Source organism: Coptis chinensis, chromosome 8 (assembly GCF_015680905.1).
Source record: "Coptis chinensis isolate HL-2020 chromosome 8, ASM1568090v1, whole genome shotgun sequence".
NCBI classification, from domain to species: domain Eukaryota; kingdom Viridiplantae; phylum Streptophyta; class Magnoliopsida; order Ranunculales; family Ranunculaceae; genus Coptis; species Coptis chinensis.
This window is the reverse complement of record NC_141463.1, coordinates 26,682,007-26,707,250: the sequence shown is the minus strand read 5'-3', so window position 1 is coordinate 26,707,250 and position 25,244 is coordinate 26,682,007. Positions and strand designations below refer to the sequence as shown.

The following is a 25,244-nucleotide window of genomic DNA, read 5'->3' as shown; positions in this document are numbered from 1 at the left end:
TTACAGCGACTGTTGCAACATTTTGCTTTCTGTTTGGTAAATCTTGGCGTGGTTCTCCATTATGAGAGTGTGATTTGCCAAGAAGCTGGTTGTGGGCATTGCAAAAATTGTGCTTGTTCCTCTTAGTTTATTGTCCATGAGGTCACGAAATTCAAGAAATTTGGTGATAATAATGTTACGGCGTTTGAATAATGTCATCAGTCCTTGTTGAATTAAAGCGAAGCCCTTCCATTGGATTAAATACGTTGCATAATGCATTTTCAGTAAAATGTTATCGGTTGGAACAATCGTCGTTTGGTCTGTCACCGACATGGTTCTTTACAGCGTCGGGGTTCGAAATCCGTTCCTACATCTTGAGTGAATGGTAAGAATGTTAGCTGTTGAAGAAGGGTGTATGAGGAGAACTGCTAGAAAAACCCCAATTTATCATGATAAGTGTTACAATGGTTGGTAAAGGAGCTGCCTTTTTCCCTAGCACGCGTCGTCGCATTCGAGAGAAATTTAATAATGCAAAATTCATTGCGGTTAGTCTGCGCAACACCGAGTAAATGGAGGAGTGGTTTTGTTATTTGGAAGTCTTAGATGTGCCTAGGACATTATGAGCTACCCATTGGATCCGCAGATAATTGGTTCTTTTTGTAAGGATCGTTGATAAACAATACGGTTCTTCGGTTGTATTCGCCGTGAAGGATAGTTGCAAACATCGGATGCGGATATTATCGAAAGGTGAATCCTGAAGGTGTACTCCTTGGTTTGTAATAGGAATTTGAAGTACCTCGAGAGATGATTTCCATAGTCAATTCACGCTGCATCCATTAGCACGGACAAAAAGAATTGTCCGTTTTGGAAATAACGCTTTTATAAAATAACAAGACTAATTCTCGGAATAAAATGTTTGCTTATGGTGTAAAAAAGGGTACCATCCTCTACGTAATATTTCAGTGTCAAAGAAAGGATGAAAAAAGACCATTTTGAAAATTTTCCATAAAATTTTTGCTCGAGCCTGAAAAATTCTAGTGAGGGCCATTAAAATGGAGTGGTGAAAAATTATTTTGGAAACGGGGAAGTTAAATTTTTTGAGGTGTCTATCCTTGGTATAAATAGGCACCCATCCGAAAATGTAAAAGATCACGTGTCGAGGTGTCACGAGGGGTAGTTAGACCACGTGTATCTTCTAAGATATGCGCAAAAGTGGATGAAGTGTGGATAAGAAGAATGGGGCATATGACAAGGAGTGCCCCCTTTTTTATTTTATTTTATTTTATTTTTATTTTTTTTTTTTTTTAAACGTAGTAGAAGGACAAGGAAAACGTAGATATATTATCACAATAGGATGTAAGAACGTACAATGGTATGGAAACACAACATAATGATACGATGACTTAACTACAAACCTAAATATTAGATAGAACTATATGCCACATTAACAACATGACTATAATAAAACAACCGAGCATGAAAACTTGAGTAGCATATTCAAAGTACATTTTTGCTCAAACTTTTCTAGTGCATCCATGAATCTTGAGCTTGGAGTGATCCAAAAGCGGTTTGTAGAATAAGAAGTGTAGAGGGAAGAATATAAGTGAATATGGAGGAAGAGTTGAACTTATTTATAGAAAGAAAATTGCCGTTTTTCGACCGTTTTGACCGTTTTCTAGATGTGGTCATGACCGTTTTCGACCGTTTTTAGATGTGGTTCATGACCGTTTTCGACCCGTTTTATAGATCGTTTTCATTATTGGTTTTCTGAGCGTGTTAGTTCGTTAAAATTTGTTGTTTAAGTATGACATATGAAATATGTTTATATATATATATATAATTTATTACTACTAATATATGTTCCTACCTATATACTATAATATTAGATATAGCTAATATATCAAAATAAAAATATTTTAGGAACTATCTCTATTAAAGCTAGAAAGTACAAACACGTAAATAAAATGTCGATATAATATTATACAAGACCGGAATAAATAAAACTAGCTCTTGATGATCCTCTGGTCTTTGTAGCGAGAATCTCGAGGCTGAAGAAGAAGAACGGGGAGTCTGCGGCGTCGTCGCGTCTGAGCTCCGTGGAGGCTAAGCTGCTCTGGATATCACCAAGAGTATCCATCACGAGCACAAACCCGATCTTTGGCTCGCCATGAACATTGGCTGAAACTGGTTACGGCGAGTAAGCATCTTGTCTGAAATGTAGTCATGGAGGCTCTCATCTCTGGCTGGAATTCACCCATGTCATCATCGACTTCGTGGCGAGTGGTCATATCATCCTTAACTTCGCCCAAAGGTGCGTCTCATCGATACAGGCGAGTGTACATGTCTCTCGGACCATTCATTCACTGCACGTAGGGCCTCTATGGGTTGGGTGATCTTACTCATGGCGTCTCATCAAAGTATGGTGGGTGAGAGGATCCTACGCTAAGCGTGCTTTCGGCTGCCCTAGGTCTTTGTGGGTTCCCAAGGGTCTTGTATGCATTTCTTAAACACCAGCATATTCTCATATTGTGGTATAGGGAGTAGTGGGGTGGCGGACAAAAATCCCAGTTAATCATGACTTGCGTTACTAGAGCGGCAAGGGGTGACCTAAGAGTGGCATGTGTGATAATATCAAAAAGAAAGGTAGCGATCACGAGAAGTTACCCTTTAAATCTGGAGGATCAAAGAAGGTGGAGGAAGGTCTTGTTGATGTCGGAAGGCTTGAGGTGCCAATGGCGTTCAGTCCGACCATTGAGTTCTTGCTAGCTGGTTTAAAATTAAGCCCCGGCATTTCACAGCGCATTTTCCGTCGATGTTGTACTCTCCCTCGATAAAGCGTGTCGAGCATTAGGTAAATTAAATAAAGTCCGTGGGTACCGCGGTTCTCTTCTGAAATCAAGCCATTAATGGTCGACCCGATGGAATGCCCGTGATCCCGGAGAGCAACACCGGTGTGACTTAGTGTCGCGCACCCTCGACGGTGATCCAAAATGGTTAGCCATTAAAGCTTCCATTGTCGTAGAATTTCATCACCAAATCCTTAGAATAAAGCCCTCCATTGGCATATAACAAACTCTCCCATCCTCTAGAGTGAATTTCGTGATCAAAGAATGGAGCAAACATCCGTTTTTCAAACAAATTTCCAAAATTTTTTCCACACAAATCCGTCTGTTTCCAGCCATTGCTGATCTAAGAGGGAGGATGGCTATGGATTATTGATGAGGGGAGAATTGGGATGATCGATCGGAAGGAAATTTTGATCCGAGCTTGAGGGTCTCCGTAGCGAGACCCGGTTTTAGTAATGGGCCTATCTCGTGCGAGGCCCGATCGCGAGGGGGCAAGATCCGGTTTTAGGGGAGGCGAATCGTGGAATAGTGGCGGCGTGTTATCGGGTTGGTTGGGTTTAAATGGGCGAGAAATCGATATTTGGGTTGGGCCAAAAATTTTCTCGAAGCCCAAATCAAGCCTAAAAGCCCCATTTAAACCTAAAAATCTAAATCGCGTGCCCATGACTTCGTTTGGGCTCGAATTGGACCGAATGAGATATCGAAATGATCGGCACAAAAATTCTATCAATTGTATGAGTCATTCTTGAAAGTCACAATTTTTTTTTTTTTTTTTTTTTTTTTTTTTAGGAAAGTGTAAGGGTTTTATTTACATACAAGGGAGATATCGTGAAAAACGAATGTCGAAGTCACCATCTTAAATCGTAGACAACTGTCATGTAATGCTCGGGAGGCGAACCCAATCCAATCCGATTGTGGCTTCACCTCTATGTATTATGGGGTTAGGGCGGGGCGGTACCATCTGGACCGTCGCGCTTCTGATCTATTAAAATTGCCCTTTTACATACGGCTATCCTCAAACCGCCCAAGGGACTCAAAGTAACCAATTCTAGGGTTGGTGCGGTGGAATCCATTGCCCGTTTGTGTTCCAAGTATGCAACATCGAGGTTTGACCGCGAATCCCTTGTGCAAAACTTAATGCAAAGGGAAAAAGGTAACAAAATAAACATATTTACAAGGTGAGTCTTTTAGCGTCCGGATTCTCAAGGCGAATCCCAACCTGGTGGGAGAATCTGACACTCCAAGGCAGTGGGGAGAAATGCGACGGAGGCCAGAGATTATCTGCGCAGCTGGTGTTAGACAAAAGTATACCTTAAACTGGCTAGTATCGGATAGGAAGTCGAGCCTAGGCGGAAGGGTGTTTGGCAATGCATACACCGGCCCATCCATCCTGGCGCCGCGTCGTTTTACGAGCAAAAGAACTACGACTATTCCCTATTATGTGATGAGTGAGACTTACACCAAATGATTAAAATGAAGTTCGCGAGGTAGAGAGTAGAAAAAGAAAAAAGGAAGGAGGTGAAATTTTAGGTACCCATCGTTTACGAAAAGCACGTTTGCTTTCGTGTTCTGAATACATTTATACTCCGTTACGTAAAAGAGTTTTTACTGTGGACTAAAGGTTCGGCTTACAAACCACACACTTCAAAGAACTTTGGAGATCATAAGATAGAAGATGGCCCGGCTACCAAAATGGCGTACCCTCTATAGAACAAGATTAGATGCATGAAAAACATCTAGTCGATTATCTTGGATTACGAAGAAGAGTCCGCTCAACATCGGTGGCGTAATTAGTGGTAATGTTTTAGGGCGTTGTCCATTGACTTGAAATTCACTGTTATCTTTTGGATTAAGCAAAGAGCTTGCCCCATAATGTTTCACAAACACACAATGAAAGGACCGGACCATCGTGTTTTCAATTTACGGGGAAAGATGTGTAATCACGGAGTTATCTGATAAAACTTTTGGCCAATATTGAAATCCTTACGCCAAAATGTGCTTGTCGTGCACTCTTTTCATATTAGCTTTGTAGGATTTCGAGATCATAAGCATCACTCGAATCTCCTCAAGCTCATTTAATTGCGGTTTTAAACTTCACCTGCCCCGATGATATTGTAATTGGGCTTTTGATGGCCCAAAGGCCGCGATGCTCAAGTTCTCTTGGCGGATGACAAGGTTTTCAAAAACAATGCGGTAAGGAGACATCCCTATGGGTGTCTTAAATGCTGTTCGGTATGCCCACAAGGCATCCGATAAAGCGGAAGACCGATCCTTTCTTGATGGGTTGACAGTTTTCTCGGGAATAGACTTTATCTCTCTGTTGGAGACTTCCACTTGGCCACTTTCGTTTGTGGGTGGTATGGAGTAACAACCTTGTGAGTAACTCCATATTTCTTCATTAAAACCAAAAATTTTGTTACAAAATGTGTACCCCCATCGCTGATGATAGCTTTGGGAACACCAAAAGCGAGAGAAAATGTTTTCTTTTACAAATCTCCACGACAGTCTTATGGTCATTCGAAATGACATCGCGAGTGCCTCAATCCATTTGGACACATAGTCTACCAAAATACTAAAATGTATAGAAAACCTTGAGAAATAGGGAAGGGTCCCATAAAATCAATGCCCCAAACATAAAAATTTCCACAATTAAGATAGGATTTAGGGGCATCATATTTCTTTGGTAATTAGACCTAGGTGTTGACAACGAATGCAAGCTACGCCCAATGTTAGGTGTGCATCGCGAAAAAGGGTAGGCCAATAAAAACCACATTGTAACACCTTGGCGCGAGTTTTCTTTCCACTAAAATGACCTCCACAAGATTGTTCATGGCAAAAGGATAAAAGCGTCGGTGTGTTCCCGGTCGGGAATCAACGGCGAATGAATGGAATTCCGGAACAATACTTAAAAAGGTAGGGTTCATCCCCAAATAATATTTTCACGATGGATAAGAACTTTTTATGATCGGGGCGTGACCAAAGGAGGGACTTCCTCAAGTAACTAGGTAGTTAACGATATCCGTACCATGGAGATGAAAAATAGAGTACAAGTATTCGTCTGGGAAGGAGTCACTGATAGCTTCAGAATCACTATCGATGTCACCAACCAGTCTTGATAAATGGTCGGCTACGACATTTTCGGTTCCTTTCTTGTCTTTGATTTCCAGGGTGAATTCTTGTAAGAGAAGGATCCAGCGTAACAATCGTTGTTTTGCGTCCTTTTTCGCGAGTAAGTACCGAATTGCGGCATGGTCAGTATATACTATGGTCGATGTTCCAACTAGGTAGGGGCGAAACTTATCCAAAGCATAGACAACAGCTAGGAACTCTTTCTCGGTTGTGGTATAATTACGTTGAGCGTCGTTAAGAGTTTTACTAAGCGTAATAAATGACAACGGGTTTTGTCATCATCGTCGTTAACCTATACGGCACCAATAGCAAAGTCGCTAAGCGTCACATCGATTCGAATGGTTGAGACCAATCGGGGGTTGAATAATAGGAGCGGTAGTCGAGGCGGTTTTAGTGTATCAAAAGCTTGTTTGCAATTGAAATTGAAGTCGAATCTGCATCATTAAGCGAGGAGATTGGTTAAGGGTCGAGCAACTTTAGAAATCTGAATGAATCTCTGTAAAACCAACCAGTGGCCTAAAAGGCACGGATATCCCGAACTGTGCGTGGGAAGGGTAGCGAAGAAATCTTAACAATTTTAGCTTTATCAACCTCTATCCCGTCTTTTGAAACAATATGACCTAGAACAAGTCCTTTGGTAACCATGAAATGACACTTCTCCCAATTGAGTACCAGATTTTTCTCCTCCTGCCAGCGTTAAGACTTTGGAAAGGTTGGATAAACAATCGTTAAAGGAATTTCCGTAAATGGAAAAGTCGTCCATGAAGACTTCCATATAACGTTCCACCATATCACTAAAAATGTGAAGCATGCAGCGTTGGAAAGTGCCTGGGGCATTACAAAGACCAAAAGGCATTCGTCTGTAAGCAAAGGTTCCAAAGGGACACGTGAAAGTTGTCTTTTCTTGATCGGCGGGATCGATGACAATTTGGAAGTATCCGGAATAGCCATCAAGAAAACAGTAGTAAGCATGACCGGCTAAACGTTCTAGCATCTGGTCAATGAATGGGAGAGGAAAATGATCTTTACGGGTTCTGGCATTAAGTTTGCGATAGTCAATGCAAATTCTCCATTTCAAAGGAATGCGAGTGGAGATGCATTCACCATTTTCATTTTGCACAACTTGAATGCCGGACTTTTTGGGAACAACGTGGACAGGACTAACCCAGTCACTATCTGAGATAGGGTATATGATACCCGCATCAAGTAAACGTAGAACTTCCTCTCTCACTACTTCCTTCATAGCGGGGTTAAGGCGGCGTTGTGGTTCTCATGATGTCTTTGTGCCGTCATCAAGATGTATACGATGCGTGCATATGCTGGGGTCTATTCCCTTGATATCATCTAGGACCATCCGATAGCGGGCGGTGTTCACGAATGACATGAATCAAAACGTGTCTCTTCGTAAATGGTCAAGTGAGCAGAAATTATTATAGGATTCTGGTTTGGGTAAGGAAGCTGCACGTGCTCTTTTCTCGTGAGGGGATTCTCACGTTGTGCTAGGTAACATACTAACAACATGCACATTTTTTTTTAAGATTTATGGTTTCTATAACCTTAGTAGGAAGAGGGAAGCTAATCCTAGGTTTTGTCCTCTGTGCAAGTCCAACGAAGAATTTGTGAGTCACCCTTTATCTATCGTCAATATTCCTAGCAGGTTTGATGTTGCTTTGTTCATCATCCTGGAATAGTTTGGGTAGTTTCAAGGTCTATGAAAGAGCTATTAGCATCTTCAATCTTGAGAGTTTTGTCCCCCAAGGTAGCAGATTGTGGGGCATTGTAACATTTGCGGCCAGTGTGGGAACTATGGTTGGAGAGGAAGAAGAGATTGTTAGGCACTGATCTGTTTTGGTAAATGAGGCAATTATCTCGGTCAAAGGGCTGATTTTTCCAATGCTTGCATAAATGAGGAGTGGAGGGACGCTTCATTTGGGAGCTTTGTTTGCAGATGGATATCTTGCTGGGCAGAGTTTAGTGCTGTTCCATCGATACATATCTTTGTTTTGTTTTTTTCGTGTGTTTTTGTGTTTCATTGTTCTTTTGCTGGAACTTTTTTTTTTTTGACACATAGGATACTTTGATCAGAAAATCTCTCATTCAATTTAATATTTCTCTACTTAAATTGTAAAAGAAAAAAATGTGCTAGGTCCCGGTAATTTCCCTTCCTTCAGCTACTCAGATGTTTCAGTTTGCTATGTTTTCCGCAGAAGAGGCACTGGACTATAGAAATCAGTTTGCCACCCTCACGCTTTATGCTAGAGGCGATTCCAGCTTTGTGAGACCGGATAGGGATCGCCGGCATTCGACTATGTAAAGAATGGGAAATTCTCAGCCAAAGTCTTTCTACTTTCTTTGTGTTCTCATCTACCGTTAACAACCGAGGGTCATGATTCTAGACTTTCCTAGTTCTTTTATTTGGTCAAAGAAAGATTCCTATTTTGTTTCTTTTTTTCATTTGGTGTGCAACCCTTAATAAGATTTTGACCATAGACAATCTTTTATTAGGAGAAAGAAAATAATCATTAATTTTGTCCCTTTTGTGTATGGGCTGATGGGGAGTCAAAATGGAGTCACACTCTCATTCATTGTCCTTTCTCTTGAGATATAGGGAGTTACTTTGTGGACCACTCAGGGGTGTATTGGGTCGATCCTCTACGCTGAAAAGATCCTCGGTTGAGCTCTTGGGTGCTTAATGTCTATTCCCCAAAGGGATGTAGAGTGTGGAACATCTTTACCTTTTGGCTATCATGTGGGCTTCGAAGCTGGCTGGAAAGGAATAGGAGACACTTTGATGGATGTCTAATGACTAGGAACAGTGATTGTAGCAATCAAGGGATTCATCTTTCTCCGGTCAAAGTTGGGAAGAGTGGACGATACATCGCTCGGACCTTATGTTGGCTTGGGAGTCCTTGCTCGTGCCATGCATGATTGCATCCCTTTGTTTGAATTTTTCTCTAATAGTTGTAGTTTTTTTTCTAGTAGTGATTTTGTATTTGTTTTTCCTTTGTTGTATCCTGAGGGATATCTCATCCTACTTAATTTTGACTTTATGATTATATATACACATCACATTTTACCATAAAAAAAAAAAAAAAGTTTTCCGCAAGAGGACCTGGTGGCAGCATAGATTAAAATGAAGAAAAAAAAAGTGGGAAAATGAGAGAAGAAAAAAAAAAAGCTGCTACTTGCTTTGTATTTAAAAGGCACAAGGAAAATTCTAATGTATATTTAGAAGGTGATAAGTTTTGGAACTTACTTGCATTATATTTTTGTTGGTTCAGTCTAGATTGCTTAATAAGTCTCTGACTTATAAAATATCTAGCCATTGATATTTCTGGTAATTATGCTAGAGTTAAGAGAAACTTCTTTCCTTTATTAAACAAGGATGATGTATTCTGCTAATATGATTGGGATATAAATCAGTTCATCTCGTCTATGCAGCTGGAAAATCTGGAGATCTTCTATCTAAGGTGCAAATGATATTTTGAGTTTTATTTAGGAAATGTATCCTCCATTTTGTTTGATCTTGATTTTCTCCATGATTGTATGACAGACAATCGAGAGCTCAAGCAAAAAGGATCCTGATGCCATGTGAAAGCATTTCAGGTTGATATGTCATCTTTTCCAGTCCATGCTGAAGTTCAAAGCTCTTCAGCAGTGGCTTTGGATTCAGATATGCATCCCTCCATCCAACTTTTGATAAACAATGCTGGAATACTTGGTAACATCACATAGATTCTCTGCTGAAGGCTATGACAAGTAATTTTCTCCGTTCTTGGAAGAATTTTCTGCTAAGTACTTTATTTTAAGTATCAGATGCAAATTTCTTACTGTCCTCTGTCTTTCACATGCATTAAGAAATTGATTCTTACTGGGTGAACATGATGAAGAAATTTCAAATACAGATTTTTATGTTATGTTTCACAGGTAATGTATAAAAATGATGTTCAGAAAAGATAGATGGGCCTCTTTGCACAAACAAGGTGACATATATTTTTGTGTTAGAGATATGGTACCCAACAAAGAATCCTGTGTGTTATAGTGTTTTGCCATTGTTGTTAGATGATATCTGTGTAACAAGGACATTCAAATTTCTTGTTGGTTTCTGAATCAGTCACCATATCATACTCCAGAATACATAAATGGTTTTAGACTAAAGTGGATATTTGATGGGCTGCAGGGTATGTATGTCGGTCGGGTGAAAATAATATATTAAATTAAAAAAATTTATCTTTGGGAGTTGAGTTTTTGTTTTGGTTCTAATTTTGCTGATATTCATGGATGTTCTATCTCACTTTTTTGTAGTACTAGAAATCTTGATATAGATCCATATTTCATACCATTTCTACGAAAGTGTTTCAGTATTTCACAAAAGTTGGGAAATATCATTTTTACTTTTCACAAACTTGATCCACACGTCTATGTGAATTTCGCTGCCTTTCTAGTTGTACTTAGGCTGAGTTACTAGGGTTCCCCTTTTCATTTAAACTGCCCCAACACTTTTCAAATTATTTATCCACCTGAGTGCAAATGTGAGCCATTATTTACATGTGTTTTCTGTGTATACTACCACATCTCTTAGCATATTGAATATCTTTATTGACACATTGCTATATCAGGTTTGTAGAATTTATAACATTTTCATTTTAATTAGATACTGAATTATGAATTTATGTTTGGGTGTATCTCCATACCATAATTTATGAATTTTTTAGTTTCTGTAGCCTGCATTCTGTTGCAGAACAGTAGTAAATAACTATCTTGTGGTGAAACCATGGGCCCATGCTGACAATTTGGCACTTGTATTTCAGGATGTTGGGGACAAATTACGTTGGTGCATTGTGTTGACCAATCTTCTCTTACCACTACTCAAAGACAGTTTTGTTCCTTCGCTTGGTGGTTAACGTTTCCTCTTTCACCCATCGATGTGGTATGTATCTGATCCCTTTTCATGTATTGATCTTTTACCAGTGTAACTAAACCCTGGATTTGGGTAATATTTCTCCGTTTGAAAAGATGTAGTGTTTAACTGAGATTTCGTCATAATATTTAGAAATTATCCAATGTTGAAAAAAGTTGAAATATCTTCTACTTGATTCTTTGGTACCTTGAAATTGTATGCAAAATCTTGCAAACTGTGCTCTATGGTATACTCAATTTTTGGGAATTATTACCTTTTCAATTTCTTTCCGTGTGTGTGTGTGTGTGTGTGCAAAATGGGGTTCCCACATTTTTTCGGGTTTGAGTCTTTACTCTTCTTCTCAGTCATCTTTCCATTTTGTATCTAGAAAAATAATTTGATAAATATAACTGATGATGTTTCTGCAGTATCTACTATACAAGTCATTGAGGAAGCGTCATTTGGGGAAGTGTTCATCTCTGTCAAAAGCATATCCATGTGCTGAAGTTTATGAATCCACCAAATGTAAGCTGTCTTGAGAAAAGAATAACATTAGAAATGGGAAAATATCAATCAATGATACTTTTATACCAGTAAATTTGGTAAGTATGTTAATGGATCCCAAAATTAAAATAATAATCACATTTAATTATTTTCTCAACAGTCTGCTTATTGCTATTCTCTTACGAGCTCCATCGCAACTATGGTTGGTTGAAGGTTCTTCCAAGGTTTTTCTATCCTGTATGTATTTAGAACTTCTTTGTCTCCTTTCCACGCTTTTACTTAAAAATTACTGTAGAAGATAGCCAATTAAAAAATCTAATGAAAAATTGAAAATCGATCATCTGCAAGCATGACATTGATGAAAAAAGTATAGTTGTGGATGGTGGAGAAGCCCCCAAATCAATGAGCTATACTGGTCTATTTGGTGGATGGCTAATTATCGTACAACCATCTATTAAGAGAACACCACTTTTGTTTTGACTTTGTCATCTAAAAGTCAATCTGTATGTTGTTCCAACAACTTATTATTCCCACCTACGTTTAATCTCACGGCAAACATGTGGGATTGCAGAAACTTAGTGCATAATTTCTATGCAGCTGCGTGCTGAGTGCAGTGGTCAGGATAAATGGATTATATTACAGATAACAATTCTTACTGCAAATTATTGTAATTTTTTATTTGCCATATGTAGGTTTCTGTTTCATATACTAGGTAGACTCTGGTTTATATGACTTCTCTGTACAGTGCAGCTGATCCTGGAGCAGTGGCAACAAACATCATGCGAGAATTGCCCTCACATCTTTCGGTTCTGGCTATTACAATTCTGAAAGTATTGGGACTTCTACAGTCTCCTGAAGCTAAATCAACTTTCGATTATTGATGCAGCTCTTGCTCCTCCAGTAAGTTTGGTTTCTTTGTGCACGAGTCATTACTGAATGTCAGATTAAGAGATCATAAAAGTAAGGATTCATTTACACCCCACTTTATGGGATTGGCACCTCTTTGACAAAAGCGGTAGAAGAATAATAATAGTTATTCCCTATATGTCCTTTTACACCCCAACATGCCCGATAATCCCACATCAGCAAATTGTCGTGAGTTCCCACATTTTCGTCCAGCGGTTGTCGTGGGTTCCCATTCCATGTCAGCGAAGTTGTGCGTGGGTTCCTACATCCCACGACACAGTTGTACCCGAGAAGGATTTGTTTTGTACTTCAAGTTTTGAACACCCATGACATAATGGATGCGGTGATATCCCAAAACCCACAAAGAAGCGAATACCGTGATGTCTCCAAAACCACGGTAAGGCGGCTGCCAGTATATAAAGATTGTGGAAGTTTGTTCCGGTGAGAATGGAGGGTGTCGTCAACTTATCGATTAATGGAGGGGTGCCAATACATGGGAATTTGTCGACGGGTGCCAATCTCATTAGTTGGTTGTAAATACTGGGCCTCTATTATTGGCCGTATATTTACCATCTATAAATAGAGTCACCACTTAATGATGGCAATGTTTAGTTTGCCTGCTTGATTATGGTGTGATTTGAGAGATGTCCATTTTCTTTGTAAGCTAGATTTTTTTCTGCGTGGGCCTGGAATCCATATCACATCTTTGAAAGGACCGTGGAGCCATATTTCATAGTGATATCCCACTAATATGAACTTTTGTAGATACCATTCTGTCTAAGTTTTTAATCTTGTGTGAAGACTAATTTGGGAGGCTGATGTGCTCCCTTTTCAGGACATATCAGGAGAGTACTTCTTTGGCAGAAGCGGAAGGACAATAACTTCTTCCAAACTTTCTTATGACACTAAACTCGCTGGAAAGTTATGGAGAAGTTCTTGTGAGCTATTCCTCCCAACTTTTGCATCATTTTAGTTGTGAAACCAGGTATTAGGAAAGGAACTCTCCTGTGTATATAATAACATCTTTTAGTTGTTTAAATATTGAAAATGAAAAGTATTTACTAATCCTATACCGTGGATACAAACATTTGTTGTAACTTTGTAACCTGTTTATTTAATCAATACAGTTACCTTGAAGCAAAAAAATAAATGAAAAATAGAAAATGAAAAAAAAAACCTAAATGCTCGGCTGTATTAGTATCCAAGAGACTTCATATGGAAGTACTTAGCCATACCTATAAATCATTCCAAATGCTTATGCAGCGCAACTTAAAGAAATCAGCAGTCCAATCGGTTTCCCCAAATCTTTTGCTTGGCGTGGGAAATGGGCGTTGGAAGAGGTTTTTCCCCCCCTTGGTAGTGTTTATTAGGTTTCTTACTTGAACGTGAATCTGAGGCTGTGAAAGAGAAATGCATTAGTCTAGAATATGGAGTTCTAATGGAAAATAGGAATGTATTAATAGACACTAGACAGACCAGTTGCATCTCAGAGACTAGTGAGTGCTGAGTGTTTTTGAACGCGTTTTGGACTCTCATCTCTCTCGCTGCTCAACAATCTCAAAATCCTGGGCAACTTGATCTCTTTTCCCCATTCTTCCAGTTGGCGTGTACGTCCACATGCCTGGCGACACAGATGGAGCTACCAAACAAGTTTCCCTTCTTTCGAACTGGCTGTAGTGCCTCTGGTTAATGGGAGTCATGCCGAGGAATCATGTGGTAGTTCCGGTTGCAGACTTGCAGTGGTATAGTACTTGAAGTGCGTTGAAACTGAAAGGGGGTTTCCGTCAGAGTTCATATTCATCTCTACTATGGTCTTTACCTTAAAGTTGCAATTCCATTCGAACTTGATACATGAAATCCTAACATTCAAGTAGAATTAACAGTTTAAACTTTAGAACATAATTTTTTTGGTGAATTAAACTTAAAACTTCAGAACACTTACAGCTTGCTAATGCCACTTGTGTAAGGTAATCGATGCTTATGAGTTCAACATGGACAAGCCTATACAAGCTTTGTTTATTTAAAGTTCCCCCAGAATTTGATTGCGCCTCTGGTTTTTTGTATCCCATCTGAAGGGCAAATTGCATACTCCCAAGTCTCAATATTACTTCCAACTCTACCGATGTTGCACCTTTGAGATTTCGACAAATAGAAGTGGACAATCATTTGTTGGCTTGGCAGTCTTGTTTTTTATATTAGGCTTTGGTTGTCTAATCATTTGGGACTTTAGCTAGGTTGCTCGCTTCTGTAGTTTGCTTTTCAATAATTTGACCCCTTTCAAACCTCACTGGGGTGTACTCTCCAATCAAGAAACTCTGCAGACTAAGCAAAACTTGTCAAACTACTAACATTTCTGTATGGTTCTCTGGCATTTCTATATTTTTCTTTCGTTCAACCTTTCTTGTTTTGCTTGTGTGAACATTGTGTGTTTATATTATCATTCGCTTCTATGGTACTGGATGTCACTATCTTGTGCCGAGGAGGAACTAACGCTTCAGGGACTTGGTACTCAACTGGAATGACCTTATTGCTTGGCCATAATCTGCTATGGTGCTCTAGGTGTATGTGTGTTTAATGTCTTGCTGTTAGTCTTTTTTTATGTATGTATTGCGGTGTCCTGCTTGCGATGTATTCTGCCTGTGTGAGAGGATCTCCCTCACAACAACTCTTTGTTTCTACTTTACTTTGTAATCCTGTATGTACTAATTATCAATCAATAAAATTCAATTATAACAAAAAAGATAAATCGCTTCAACCATATCATCACCTTTTTTTTTTTTTTTATATTTATTTATTTATTTTTATTGTGATAGTATATGGATAGCCTTTAACGAATGTAAAACACATCACTCATAGGAGTGAAACAATGAGATTTGTTTCATGGGGTGGTTATCTCAATGAGCACCGAAACGCGAGTACAGGACTACTTTCAGGAATATTAGGATGTGTGTCCTGGCTGTTCTTTCCTTCTGCCAAACAAATTCTCGTTTCGCAACAGTCTACAGTAGTATTTCCTTCCTTTCATTCCCAACATCTTCCAAAGATAATACATAAATTAATTAACAGGACTAACGTGTCCTTGAAGAAAAAAGTGAGAGAGACAGAAGAAAGCTCCTATGTTCACACATTAGGAGTATTAATTTCGTTTCCATCAACACAAAAGACACATTAGGAGTATTCAACCTTTCTAATATATCTCTACTCAATAAGTTCATTAATAAAATAGGGCAAAACTAACAAGAATAATGTATTCCAATAGCAGAATAATAACGTAATTGTATTACTCTTTACATTACCGTTCAAAGTTTTTAACTACTAAATTGTCTACTTTATACTTCAAATCATCTGTGGTTCCCACGGCACTCAGTTGTGAAACTCTCATTATTGTATCACAGTTAAACAACTGAAATTCGTCTATATAAACAAGGAATAAAAATTCAGTCCTACAACTCTCAAAACTACAGGTTCAGATCCTCCAATAGCTAATACCCAGTAGTCATGGCTTCTTCACTCAAATGGCAATGCATGAGTTTGGCGTTGATCATTTTGGCTATCTATACACCTCAAGCTATGTCGCGTAACCTCCAGGAACTATCTATGGAAGATAGGCATGAGCAATGGATGACCAATTATAGACGAGTCTACAAGGACTCTGTTGAGAAAGAGATGCGCTTCCACATATTCAAAATCAACGTCGAGTACATTGATACTTTTAACAAGGTTGGTGATCGAACCTCGTGCTAAGTGTCAATGGCTTTGCTGACCAAACCAATGAAGAGTTTGTAGCATCTCGAAATGGATACAAGAAGTCCTCTGAACGAAAGTCCGGGACATCTTTCAGGTACGAACATGCTGCAGCAGTTCCATCTAGCATGGATTGGAGAAAGAAAGGAGCTGTTACACCAATCAAGGACCAAGGCCAATGTGGTAAGTGAAACATACACTTCTAAGAAGCTATATACTAATATGAGTTGCTCTTGGTTTTTGGCATATCTAGGTTATTAAAAAGACACCACCGTACCATTTTGCTGTTTGCTAATATATATATTTTTTATATGAAAATACACAAAAATTCAGGAAGTTGTTGGGCATTCTCTACTGTAGCTTCTATGGAAGGTATAACCCAACTCACAACAGGTACATTGATATCTTTGTCTGAGCAAGAATTAGTAGATTGCGATGTCAACGGTGAGGATCAAGGCTGTGAAGGTGGTCTCATGGATGACGCCTTTGATTTCATTGTACAAAATCATGGTCTCGCTACTGAAGGTACCTACCCATACAAAGCTATTGATGGAACTTGCGATAAGAAGAAGGAAGCTTCCCATGCAGCCAATATCACTGGTCATGAAGATGTGCCTGCCAATGACGAGAAAGCTCTGTTAAAGGCAGTTGCGAACCAACCTATTGCTGTGGCTATTGATGCCGGTGGATCAGACTTCCAGTTCTACTCAAGTGGTGTATTCACAGGAGAGTGTGGCACCCAATTGGACCATGGTGTCACCGCAGTTGGTTATGGAACCGCTAGCGATGGTACTAAATACTGGTTGGTGAAGAACTCCTGGGGGACTGCATGGGGTGAGAATGGATACATAAGAATGCAACGTGATATTGGCGCTGCAGAGGGTATCTGTGGTATTGCCATGATGGCATCCTACCCCACTGCCTAGTAAGAAAGCCTCGAGTATATAAATCAAATTCAGTGTCTGTGATTAGCCCTTTATGCTTACGCTGTAACTACTGTATGCTGCTTTTAAAGTAATTAGGATGTGTGTATGTAAAAATGTTTATGCATGTAAATTGGCTTCATTATGCGAAGTACATTGTACTAGCGTGCTTTTACCGAAATGCAAATGCGCTTTCTTTTTAACACTCTTCAAAATGTTGGGAGAAATTTGAGTTCAATTGTTATAAGTCCGTTTGGGCTTAAAAAGAATTAGGAAAGGATCTCATTGTGGTTTAAGGGTTGAACTTGCACAAGATTGCCGGAAATATACATCTTGAACCTTTTCTTCCACATTCAGAAGCTTTCCTGCGCTCATACTTCATGAAATATGGTGGTATAGGACTCAAATAATTTTTGAAAAGGTTGATACCCAGGCAGAGTTTGTTTGAGGCACCACAACAGGCAGAGTTTGTTTAAGGAACCACATCAGAAAACAGAGGAGTAGAGCATGGGAGCCAAAGACTAGAAGGACCTTGACTTACACTAGTAGTACTCACTCTCAATTGGTTACATGATTCCTAGTAGTAGAACTTTTATGTTTTCTTTCTTGTTATTGCTGCTTTCAACCCATTATAATAGAAGGCAGCTGCTTGAGTTCCCAAAGTCATCAAAATAGAATAAACAAAAATGTTGATTGCTTCCACCAGCAATAGAGGTCAATCCCGAAGATAGAGTTCAAAGGGAATGCTCTGAATGTGATCAGGCTTGGTATGGAGCAATCTTAAGCCATAAATGATTTTACTCCTATGATATAGAAGCTTGTGTAAGTGAAATTGTAAGATCTACACAATCATTTTTCATTCATACGTAGTTTGTCTTGCATGTCCATTGGCACAGTACAAAGGTGGTGTAGCTATTGACCGAACGAGAAAAAGAAATGAATGAACAGAGAGATTTTTCTCTTAAGATCGACATTCTCTTCTAAGCTATCCAGACATTAATCATGATCACATTATTGCAGGACTTTTACTGTGGTAGTTTATTATTTAAAAAAAAAAAAACCGAGGTAGTAGTCCTTAATGCCCCAACACCTTCATAAATTTAGTTTACGTGGTCGGTGGTCCCATATTGTTCCTGGCACAATAACTTAGATTGCAACATGTATTGTGAATTTGTGATACACTTGCTCACTCGCTTAGGACCAAATGAAGTATTAAACTGTATTAAAGCCAATGTTATGGTGTTTCGTGCTTTAAGTTCCAATGTCATAGAGACTATCATCTTGTCTAATCTTGGCTTAATAGTTGAAACTCCAATTCAATTTAGAACTTGAAAAAAGCGAAAAATAAATGCTTTAAGTTCCAACAACCAATTAACTTGGTTCATGCAAACTTAGATTTTTGAGACCTAGAAGGGAAAACAAAGGGAGGGCTAGGAAGAGTTTTTTTAGACATATAAAAAATAAAAATGGCTCCAACAACCAATAACTGAAACGATTTCCTAAAAAAAAGGGAGGGCTAGACAGTACGTGGAGAAACTTCACACCCTAAGAATACTCAAAAACAGATAAAGATGGCGTTGGTGCAAAGAACTAACACTGCCAATATTGTCCATACCCCCAACCACGTTATTCTCTTTCAGGGCAACGAAATTGAGTCAACGGTGACAAACAGTGCTGCAGTCATAGAGGATTGGTTGTCTCAAATCTATTCCTGCTTGCACAATGGAACTCGCATCATTGTTGGATTAGATTGCAAACACAAATCTTCTTATTTTTCTAAATCTGAAGTCTTGCAGTTATGTGTGGACAGGAAGTGTCTCGTTATTCAATTATGCCACTTGGACATTATTCCGCAGACCCTTCTGGATTTTGTTAGGGACCCAAACATTCTCTTTGTTGGAGTTGGTGTTTCTAACTTGGTCAGGAGGCTTAACGAATACAATAAAGCTTGACTGCTCGTCTGCTATAGAAGCATATAAGTTAGCAAACCACAGTTACTCTTCCTCCCTCTTATCCAAGTGTGGGTATGACCCGTGTTTAACAAATCTTGCAACTCATGTTTTGGGAAGCCCGTGGGTCGTAGAGAAGCCCGTTTTTGTTACAGAGAGTAATTGGGGAACCAGTGTACTTAGTGTGGAACAGATCAGATACGCAAGCATTGATGCTTATGTTATTTATAGAATTGGACGTGCGCCGTTATCCAAGAATATCTGAATTTCAGTTGGAATTTTCATTAGGCTGTTTGCGATATTTTGATATGTGGGTTCTGTTCTTTTCAAACACGCCTTTATTTTCTCTGTCCATGTTTTTGTTTGATGTCTGTTAGCATTATATTGTTAAGGCGTTTGATGTTTCCTTCTATATGTTGTTAGGGAGAACAGTTATTGGCGAACAGTTTGAGAAGTTGATTTAAGAAAAAGTTATAATTTGGTTTGCTGTTCTAACTTCTAATTTATCTCTACTACTAGTATAGAATATAATGATCTTGGCCTCTTAAATTCATTCGGGACTTTTTCTCGACGATAATACCCTTGATGAATAATAAAATCGATGCCTACCTATTTATTAATGAGGACTATTTTGTCTTTTGATGTGTTTATAAATTTTCGAGTACCAATATTGTCCTTAAATAAAATAATTGCTTAACACTTTTAAATAGGGCCAATCAGTTTTTTTCATGTGGGAGTATATTATAAAACCAAATCCACGCTTTGTACGCATTACTATAAATGCCATTTATTAATTATTAGTAATAATTGGGTTATTTAAAGTAATAATTGGGTTATTTAAAGAGTTTCATTTAATCAGCTAATACTGAACCGCCTCTTTTCTGTTTCTCATAATTTTTTACCAATAAAATTCGGTTTGCATTTTCTGCAAAACCTCACTTCTTCTACATCTATCTCTCCCAATTGATATAGCGAATTCACTTTGTTCTAATATCAATACCACAGGACTGAACGCAAATGAAAGCCATATTTTTCGTAAAGAGACAACATTTAGTTCATTTGGTCGCTAAGATCGCATCTCTTGACATTAACCACATCTCTACAAAGGGGTCGTGCCCGTTGAATTTGATCTTTGTAATATGAAATGCATATCTTTTCGATTCTCACAACTTTACATTTCAATTCTAGGGATATTGACTTTATCCGGTCTGGTTCTCATTACGGTTCTTACGCCTGCCTCTCAACCGATAAAGCTGGGACTAAAATTGCTCAAACAATCGACAAAGGGGCCTTTAACGACCTTGACAAGTTATCCATGGCAAATCTTGGAGGTAAGATTTGTTTTCTCCCTTAAAATGTCTTTTCATCTTTCTTCGTTCTGCAGACTAACTAAATAAGATAATTGTTGGATTGAAAATTTTCGGTATATCCCTAAAACAATCTCTACGGTTTGGTCCGAAGAAAGAAGTCATCGAGGGCATCGAAACTCATCCTAAAGTCTTAATATTTTCGTCATCATCATTTAAACATTTGATATTTTCAAATTTCAGCATATTTCATATATCTAATTGCAATTTTACTCCAAATCCCTTTATTCATCATCATCATTTAAACATTTGATATTTTTGAATTTCAAAGATATTTCATATATCTAATTGCAATTTTACTCCAAATCCTTATTATAAAACTTGAAATCTATTAATCTTCAATGATTGGAAAACAAGATAACTCTATAAAGGTGTTCATCATATTAGTTCTTTTATTCGAGGATTAATCCATCCACTTTACGTTAATCGAACAAGCGGTGCTGCTCTGACTAATTGAACTAAAATATCCAGAAACACATACAAATTGGTCAATGCACTATCTAAGATAATGAAGGAAACAGCAACATAAGATTGAGATATGGTATAAAAAGCCAAGCTATCTCAACCTGTCACTTCTATATGCAAGATGCCAATCTTCAAGTGAATGCTAAAATGCTAAAATGCTAACAGTAATAGATACTATTGCCAAAAGAACAAGAGATGATAAGGTATGTTATAGGATAATTGTTTATCCAGATAAACACGAGACTGTTTAATTAATTGGAAGGAATTAAGAATTCCACATTGCTTCATTCTGCAGTGTCATGTGGATGAAGGCCAATGCCCAATAGGGCAATAGGTCATCCTTCACTACTTCAAAGGTAGACTGGATTATATTCCTATACTAATTCAGTAGTAGGGCCAGAGATCTCTTCGATTTAAAGTAGGAGAGTAATCATGAATCAACACTACAGCCTAAAGGATGAAGTGGGCTACTCCAAAGAGAGGAGTTTGGATGGCCTCTAATGATCTAATTAAGAGGCCGATCTTAAGAGAGTTAGAGTGATGATGGCTGGCTGAGCTTTATTCTTAACTAATCTTTAGTTTGAAGTTTGTCATGCAGTTTTAGGTGTTTAGTTGTAGAATTTAGGTAACTCTAACTGTCTAAAATAGTTCAATAGGATTGATAGCTTAATAATCAGCATCAAGAATGTAGGTTTTGCCGCGATTTACACATCAAGTAAAATAATTGCGTGCATGAGAAGTAGAGTTGCTCACCGGGGGACAAAAAAGCTTGAACATTCAAATACAACGGCGTGAATCATCTGGGTAAAATAAGCAATTTCAGAAGCAAAACAGAAAATTAAGTTCATGCAGAAACAAAATAATTCATCATTACCTCAATGTTTTCTCCTAGAATTCCAAGGATAAGCCCCATCAAACTATGTGGGTTGGATAGTGGTTTTAATTGCATGCATTTATGAGGTAAGCTGTACATTCCTGCTAAGCCCTGATCCAGGATTAAAGCTTATAAGCTAGTGATAAAGACACAATGAACTTCTTGAAATTGAAACTTGTAATCATCAGAAGGGGTATGGATAGGCAGGCTCAAGAATATGCAGCAGTGATGGCATTTGCTCAGCAACAACAGCAAGCTGCTAATATGCAACAACAACATCAGCAGCAGTTTGGGTTTCCAGCTCCACACTAACAGTTTCCACAAGGTCCACCGTTTTTACCTCCTCATCCTTCTCTACAACAGTTTCCATTCCATCGTCACTTGCAACAACAATAACAACAACATCAAATGCACCCACATCCACACCACCTTCCTCATATCTAACACCAGCAGCAAGGACCACCAGGCTATCCACCTGTTTTACTCCCACACCTAGGGTCATCTCCTTTCCACAATCCTTATGATGCCGCACCTCCCCAAGTTGCTCCCCCGTCTGATCATGAGTTCCACAAGGTCATTGATAAACTTGTTGAATATCTTGAAGAATGGCCACGAATTTGAATCAATGATTAGGAGAAGCGACAAAGAAAATCCTGCTTACGCTTTCCTTTTTGGTGGAGACGGGCATAATTATTATCGTTACAAATTCTGGATAAGCACACATCCTCAAATGCTCCTTTTAGTCCATCATTTCCCTCCTCCATGCCAATGATGCCTCAACAATCAAACTCTATGATAAATTCTCCTACTGGATGCCTCACCTTTGGAGTTACTCCTCACTTGCATCAATCTCCTTTTCCACCTTTCTATGACCAGCAACATTCTCTTCCTTCAATGGGCCAAAGGTCGACCAGATTATGATCCTTCACCCAAGTCTTTCAAGGGTTTGTCTGGACCACTTCCTTCCGATGTGGCAGCAGAACTTGGTAATGTGCTCAATAATCTCACTGGTACTAAGGAGTCGATCAAGGGTGCCAAGATATGGTTTATGCAGAGGTCCCCTTTCGCGCCTACTCTAGCAGAGGCTCTGAGAGAAAGGGTTCTTTCCCTCGGGGATTTTGAAAGACAGTTGCATATTGTATACTTGGCCAATGACATTCTTTTTGAGAGGTACGTCATAAGACTGACATTTGACAATTATTCATAACTGATTGTTGATTATTGTGGCATACCATATTAGTATACTACGATTTAATTATAGATATATACATGTGGGTTTGTTTCTATATTCCTTAAACTAATTCTCTTTTACTACTATTCTATATTATTATTATTATTTTAGGGATTACTGTAATATATTGTTATCATTGTATTTGCAAAACATTATCCAGTGCCTATTAAGTTAGTTTATGTTATCTGGTATCCTGGACTAGAGGAATTGCTATGACCCAGATTATCATTTATAGCTATGAGCCGCAGAGCACGTAAATATCTAGGTATGGAATGACCAAACTTTCATCTGTATAATGCCGTAATACAACAAAGAGGGATTTGTATATCAAACGGGTAAAAGTGTAATCATCGTTGAAAATTATCTTGCTCTCTCATAAATTATGCATTATTACACTAAATAATATGTTTTACCCTCCCGATTTTTTTTTAGGATAGCATTTGGCTGTGTGAGATTGTCCTCTATTTTGGATCGAGCTGATTTCTTTTCACCTTATTTATGAGGATAGGTTGCCTTGTGTTTACTTCTTGAGAATAGAACAACTGATTTTGGGATTTTGACTTGGGCCGGAAACTTGACTTAGTAGGTTGGCTCTTGGATTATCTTTGTAGATGGTAGACACAGATATCTGCTTCTCTTTTCGGTTTGATTTTGGGATTTTGACTTGGGCGGAAATTCAGTTGCTTACTTTTCGATAATCTGATTTTTAATAAGCTACATTACAAAGTCATCTTTGGGGCTTTGTTGAATTACAAAATCAATCATCATAAGGATTGGCCGTGCAATGTGGAATTCATTCCAGCGGTCTTATAGCATTTGTTTTTGCTAACGATTGGGTGCAGAATTATGTTTACTTATTACAATTCTTATTCACCTAAGTTCTGAATTTCGATTAATTGGACACCTTCACGAACTATAACTCCCCGGCCTTGGCATACAATTTGGATATCCTCTATTATTGTGCTCCTCAATAACTACTTCTTTTAATGTTTGTTCTTAACAAGATACCCTAGCTATTGTTATCCTATTTGTATTACTTGCAGGTTAATTACTTGCCTTTTGAGGATTCTAATCTTATGAACCTGTACAAAAAAGTGAGCACTTTATGGACTTTAGAATATCATTTTCCTGTTTTATTTCCATTTCTGTTTAGGGTCCCTTTTGTTTAATAGTTGCTTCTTCTTGCCTCTAGATTTTGATGGCTGAGTTTACTTGCCCTCCTTGGCTCTCTTTTAATGCAATGAAATTGTTAAGCAGAATTTTGGATCCAAGCCCTATAACTGTAAGTACTTATGCCTACTTAGCTCCTAAAGCTATAGAAATTGGTATTGATCACATGGCTTGAGATATGCACATATCACATTAAATAAAAACTCCATCGGAAAAAAAAAAATCTACATGTGTGAGTACCATTACAAGATTTTCTCAACATGTTTATATCGTGTGCAAAACAACGCCTGGACCATCAAGGATTTCTTATTTGGATTTTTATTGTAGAGAATTTCATAAGAAAAAAGAGGTTATAAGGATGAGAAAACTATGTACCTTTTGACGATAGTTTAGTAAGAATGCTAATGCCTTGATCATTATAGGAAATTTCAATGATCAACCCTCATAATCATTTGGATAATGATGGTTTTAAAAGGATTTTTATATGATGCCTAGGACACTAAAAATTTGTCCTTTGGAAGTTTACGTACTTTTATGTCGACTTCTTGCTTTGGCTCCAGTTTTTAGTACATTCCATTCCGTCATATAAACTAAGGCTTGAGTAATAGGAAGAGATATGATAGAAGCGGACCTTTTTTTTTGGATAAGTAGAGATAGGGCGGGAATGTTCTTGGCTACATTTTGGGAAAATTTCCAGATGTTGTGCATGACTTGAAACAGTACAATTATTATTATGATTTTTACAATCTCCTATGAGACATTTAATAAATGTTTCTTCTTTTGTTCTAGCTTCTAAATGATTGATGGTGGTGGCGTGCGCAGTTGACCACGACGGGGATATCGATAGATATTTTGTTAAACAATTGAGGAAGCTATTTGATTCTTTGAATCTTAAAGAAAGTGATGATGGGATCTTTTTATTGCCTCCAAAATGTCGTCCCTACTCGGAAGTTGTTGGCCCCATGATGTCCTTGCATGAGAGGCTTAGGGACCATAAGCTTCCTCGATCAGGTTCAAATATTGAACCTATGAAAACAATAGATGATGCTCATGGAAGTCCAGTTGTTGTTGAGGAAGACCCTGCCCTAGAAGAAGGGTGATTGGTCTGAAATGCCTTCTTCGGAGTTACTAGCTCTGCAAGAAATTAACCGGTCTACGGCTGAGCTAAGGGACGCTGAATTTGAGTTCGACAATGATTTATTTATTGGCCCTGCACCACCGGCTGTAGCTGCATCATCAAATGAGGCAGAGCGTTTT

At 38.4% G+C, this 25,244-nt stretch overlaps 2 protein-coding genes and 2 pseudogenes across 2 annotated transcripts; all 4 read left to right on the top strand.

Annotated features, from left to right (window-relative positions):
- Positions 1-2,597: 2,597 nt before the first annotated feature.
- On the top strand, positions 2,598-13,289 carry LOC147480810 (uncharacterized; annotated as a pseudogene).
- Positions 13,290-15,712: 2,423 nt separating this feature from the next.
- LOC147480809 (senescence-specific cysteine protease SAG39-like) lies at positions 15,713-17,136 on the top strand. Its single transcript, XM_086580106.1, has 2 exons — positions 15,713-16,191; positions 16,342-17,136. The coding sequence occupies exons 1-2, from the start codon at positions 16,137-16,139 to the stop codon at positions 16,932-16,934; spliced, it is 648 nt and encodes a 215-aa protein (XP_086436232.1). The 5' UTR covers positions 15,713-16,136; the 3' UTR covers positions 16,935-17,136.
- A 1,357-nt stretch (positions 17,137-18,493) lies between these two features.
- Positions 18,494-19,339, top strand: LOC147480808 (uncharacterized). The gene is made up of 3 exons (XM_086578750.1): positions 18,494-18,850; positions 18,951-19,119; positions 19,308-19,339. The coding sequence occupies exons 1-3, from the start codon at positions 18,503-18,505 to the stop codon at positions 19,337-19,339; spliced, it is 549 nt and encodes a 182-aa protein (XP_086434876.1). The 5' UTR covers positions 18,494-18,502.
- A 2,400-nt stretch (positions 19,340-21,739) lies between these two features.
- Positions 21,740-22,793, top strand: LOC147480807 (SUPPRESSOR-OF-WHITE-APRICOT/SURP RNA-binding domain containing protein 1 pseudogene; annotated as a pseudogene).
- Positions 22,794-25,244: the final 2,451 nt, after the last annotated feature.

Excerpts from the sequence above, each read along its gene's own strand:
- LOC147480808 (XM_086578750.1), top strand. The coding sequence starts at position 18,503 with ATGGCGTTGGTGCAAAGAACTAACACTGCCAATATTGTCCATACCCCC. Across the intron at positions 18,851-18,950 it reads GAGTTGGTGTTTCTAACTTG|TGTGGGTATGACCCGTGTTT; the intron begins GTCAGGAGGCTT and ends CTCTTATCCAAG. Across the intron at positions 19,120-19,307 it reads TGTTATTTATAGAATTGGAC|AACAGTTATTGGCGAACAGT; the intron begins GTGCGCCGTTAT and ends GTTGTTAGGGAG.
- LOC147480809 (XM_086580106.1), top strand. The coding sequence starts at position 16,137 with ATGGATTGGAGAAAGAAAGGAGCTGTTACACCAATCAAGGACCAAGGC. Across the intron at positions 16,192-16,341 it reads CAAGGACCAAGGCCAATGTG|GAAGTTGTTGGGCATTCTCT; the intron begins GTAAGTGAAACA and ends ACAAAAATTCAG.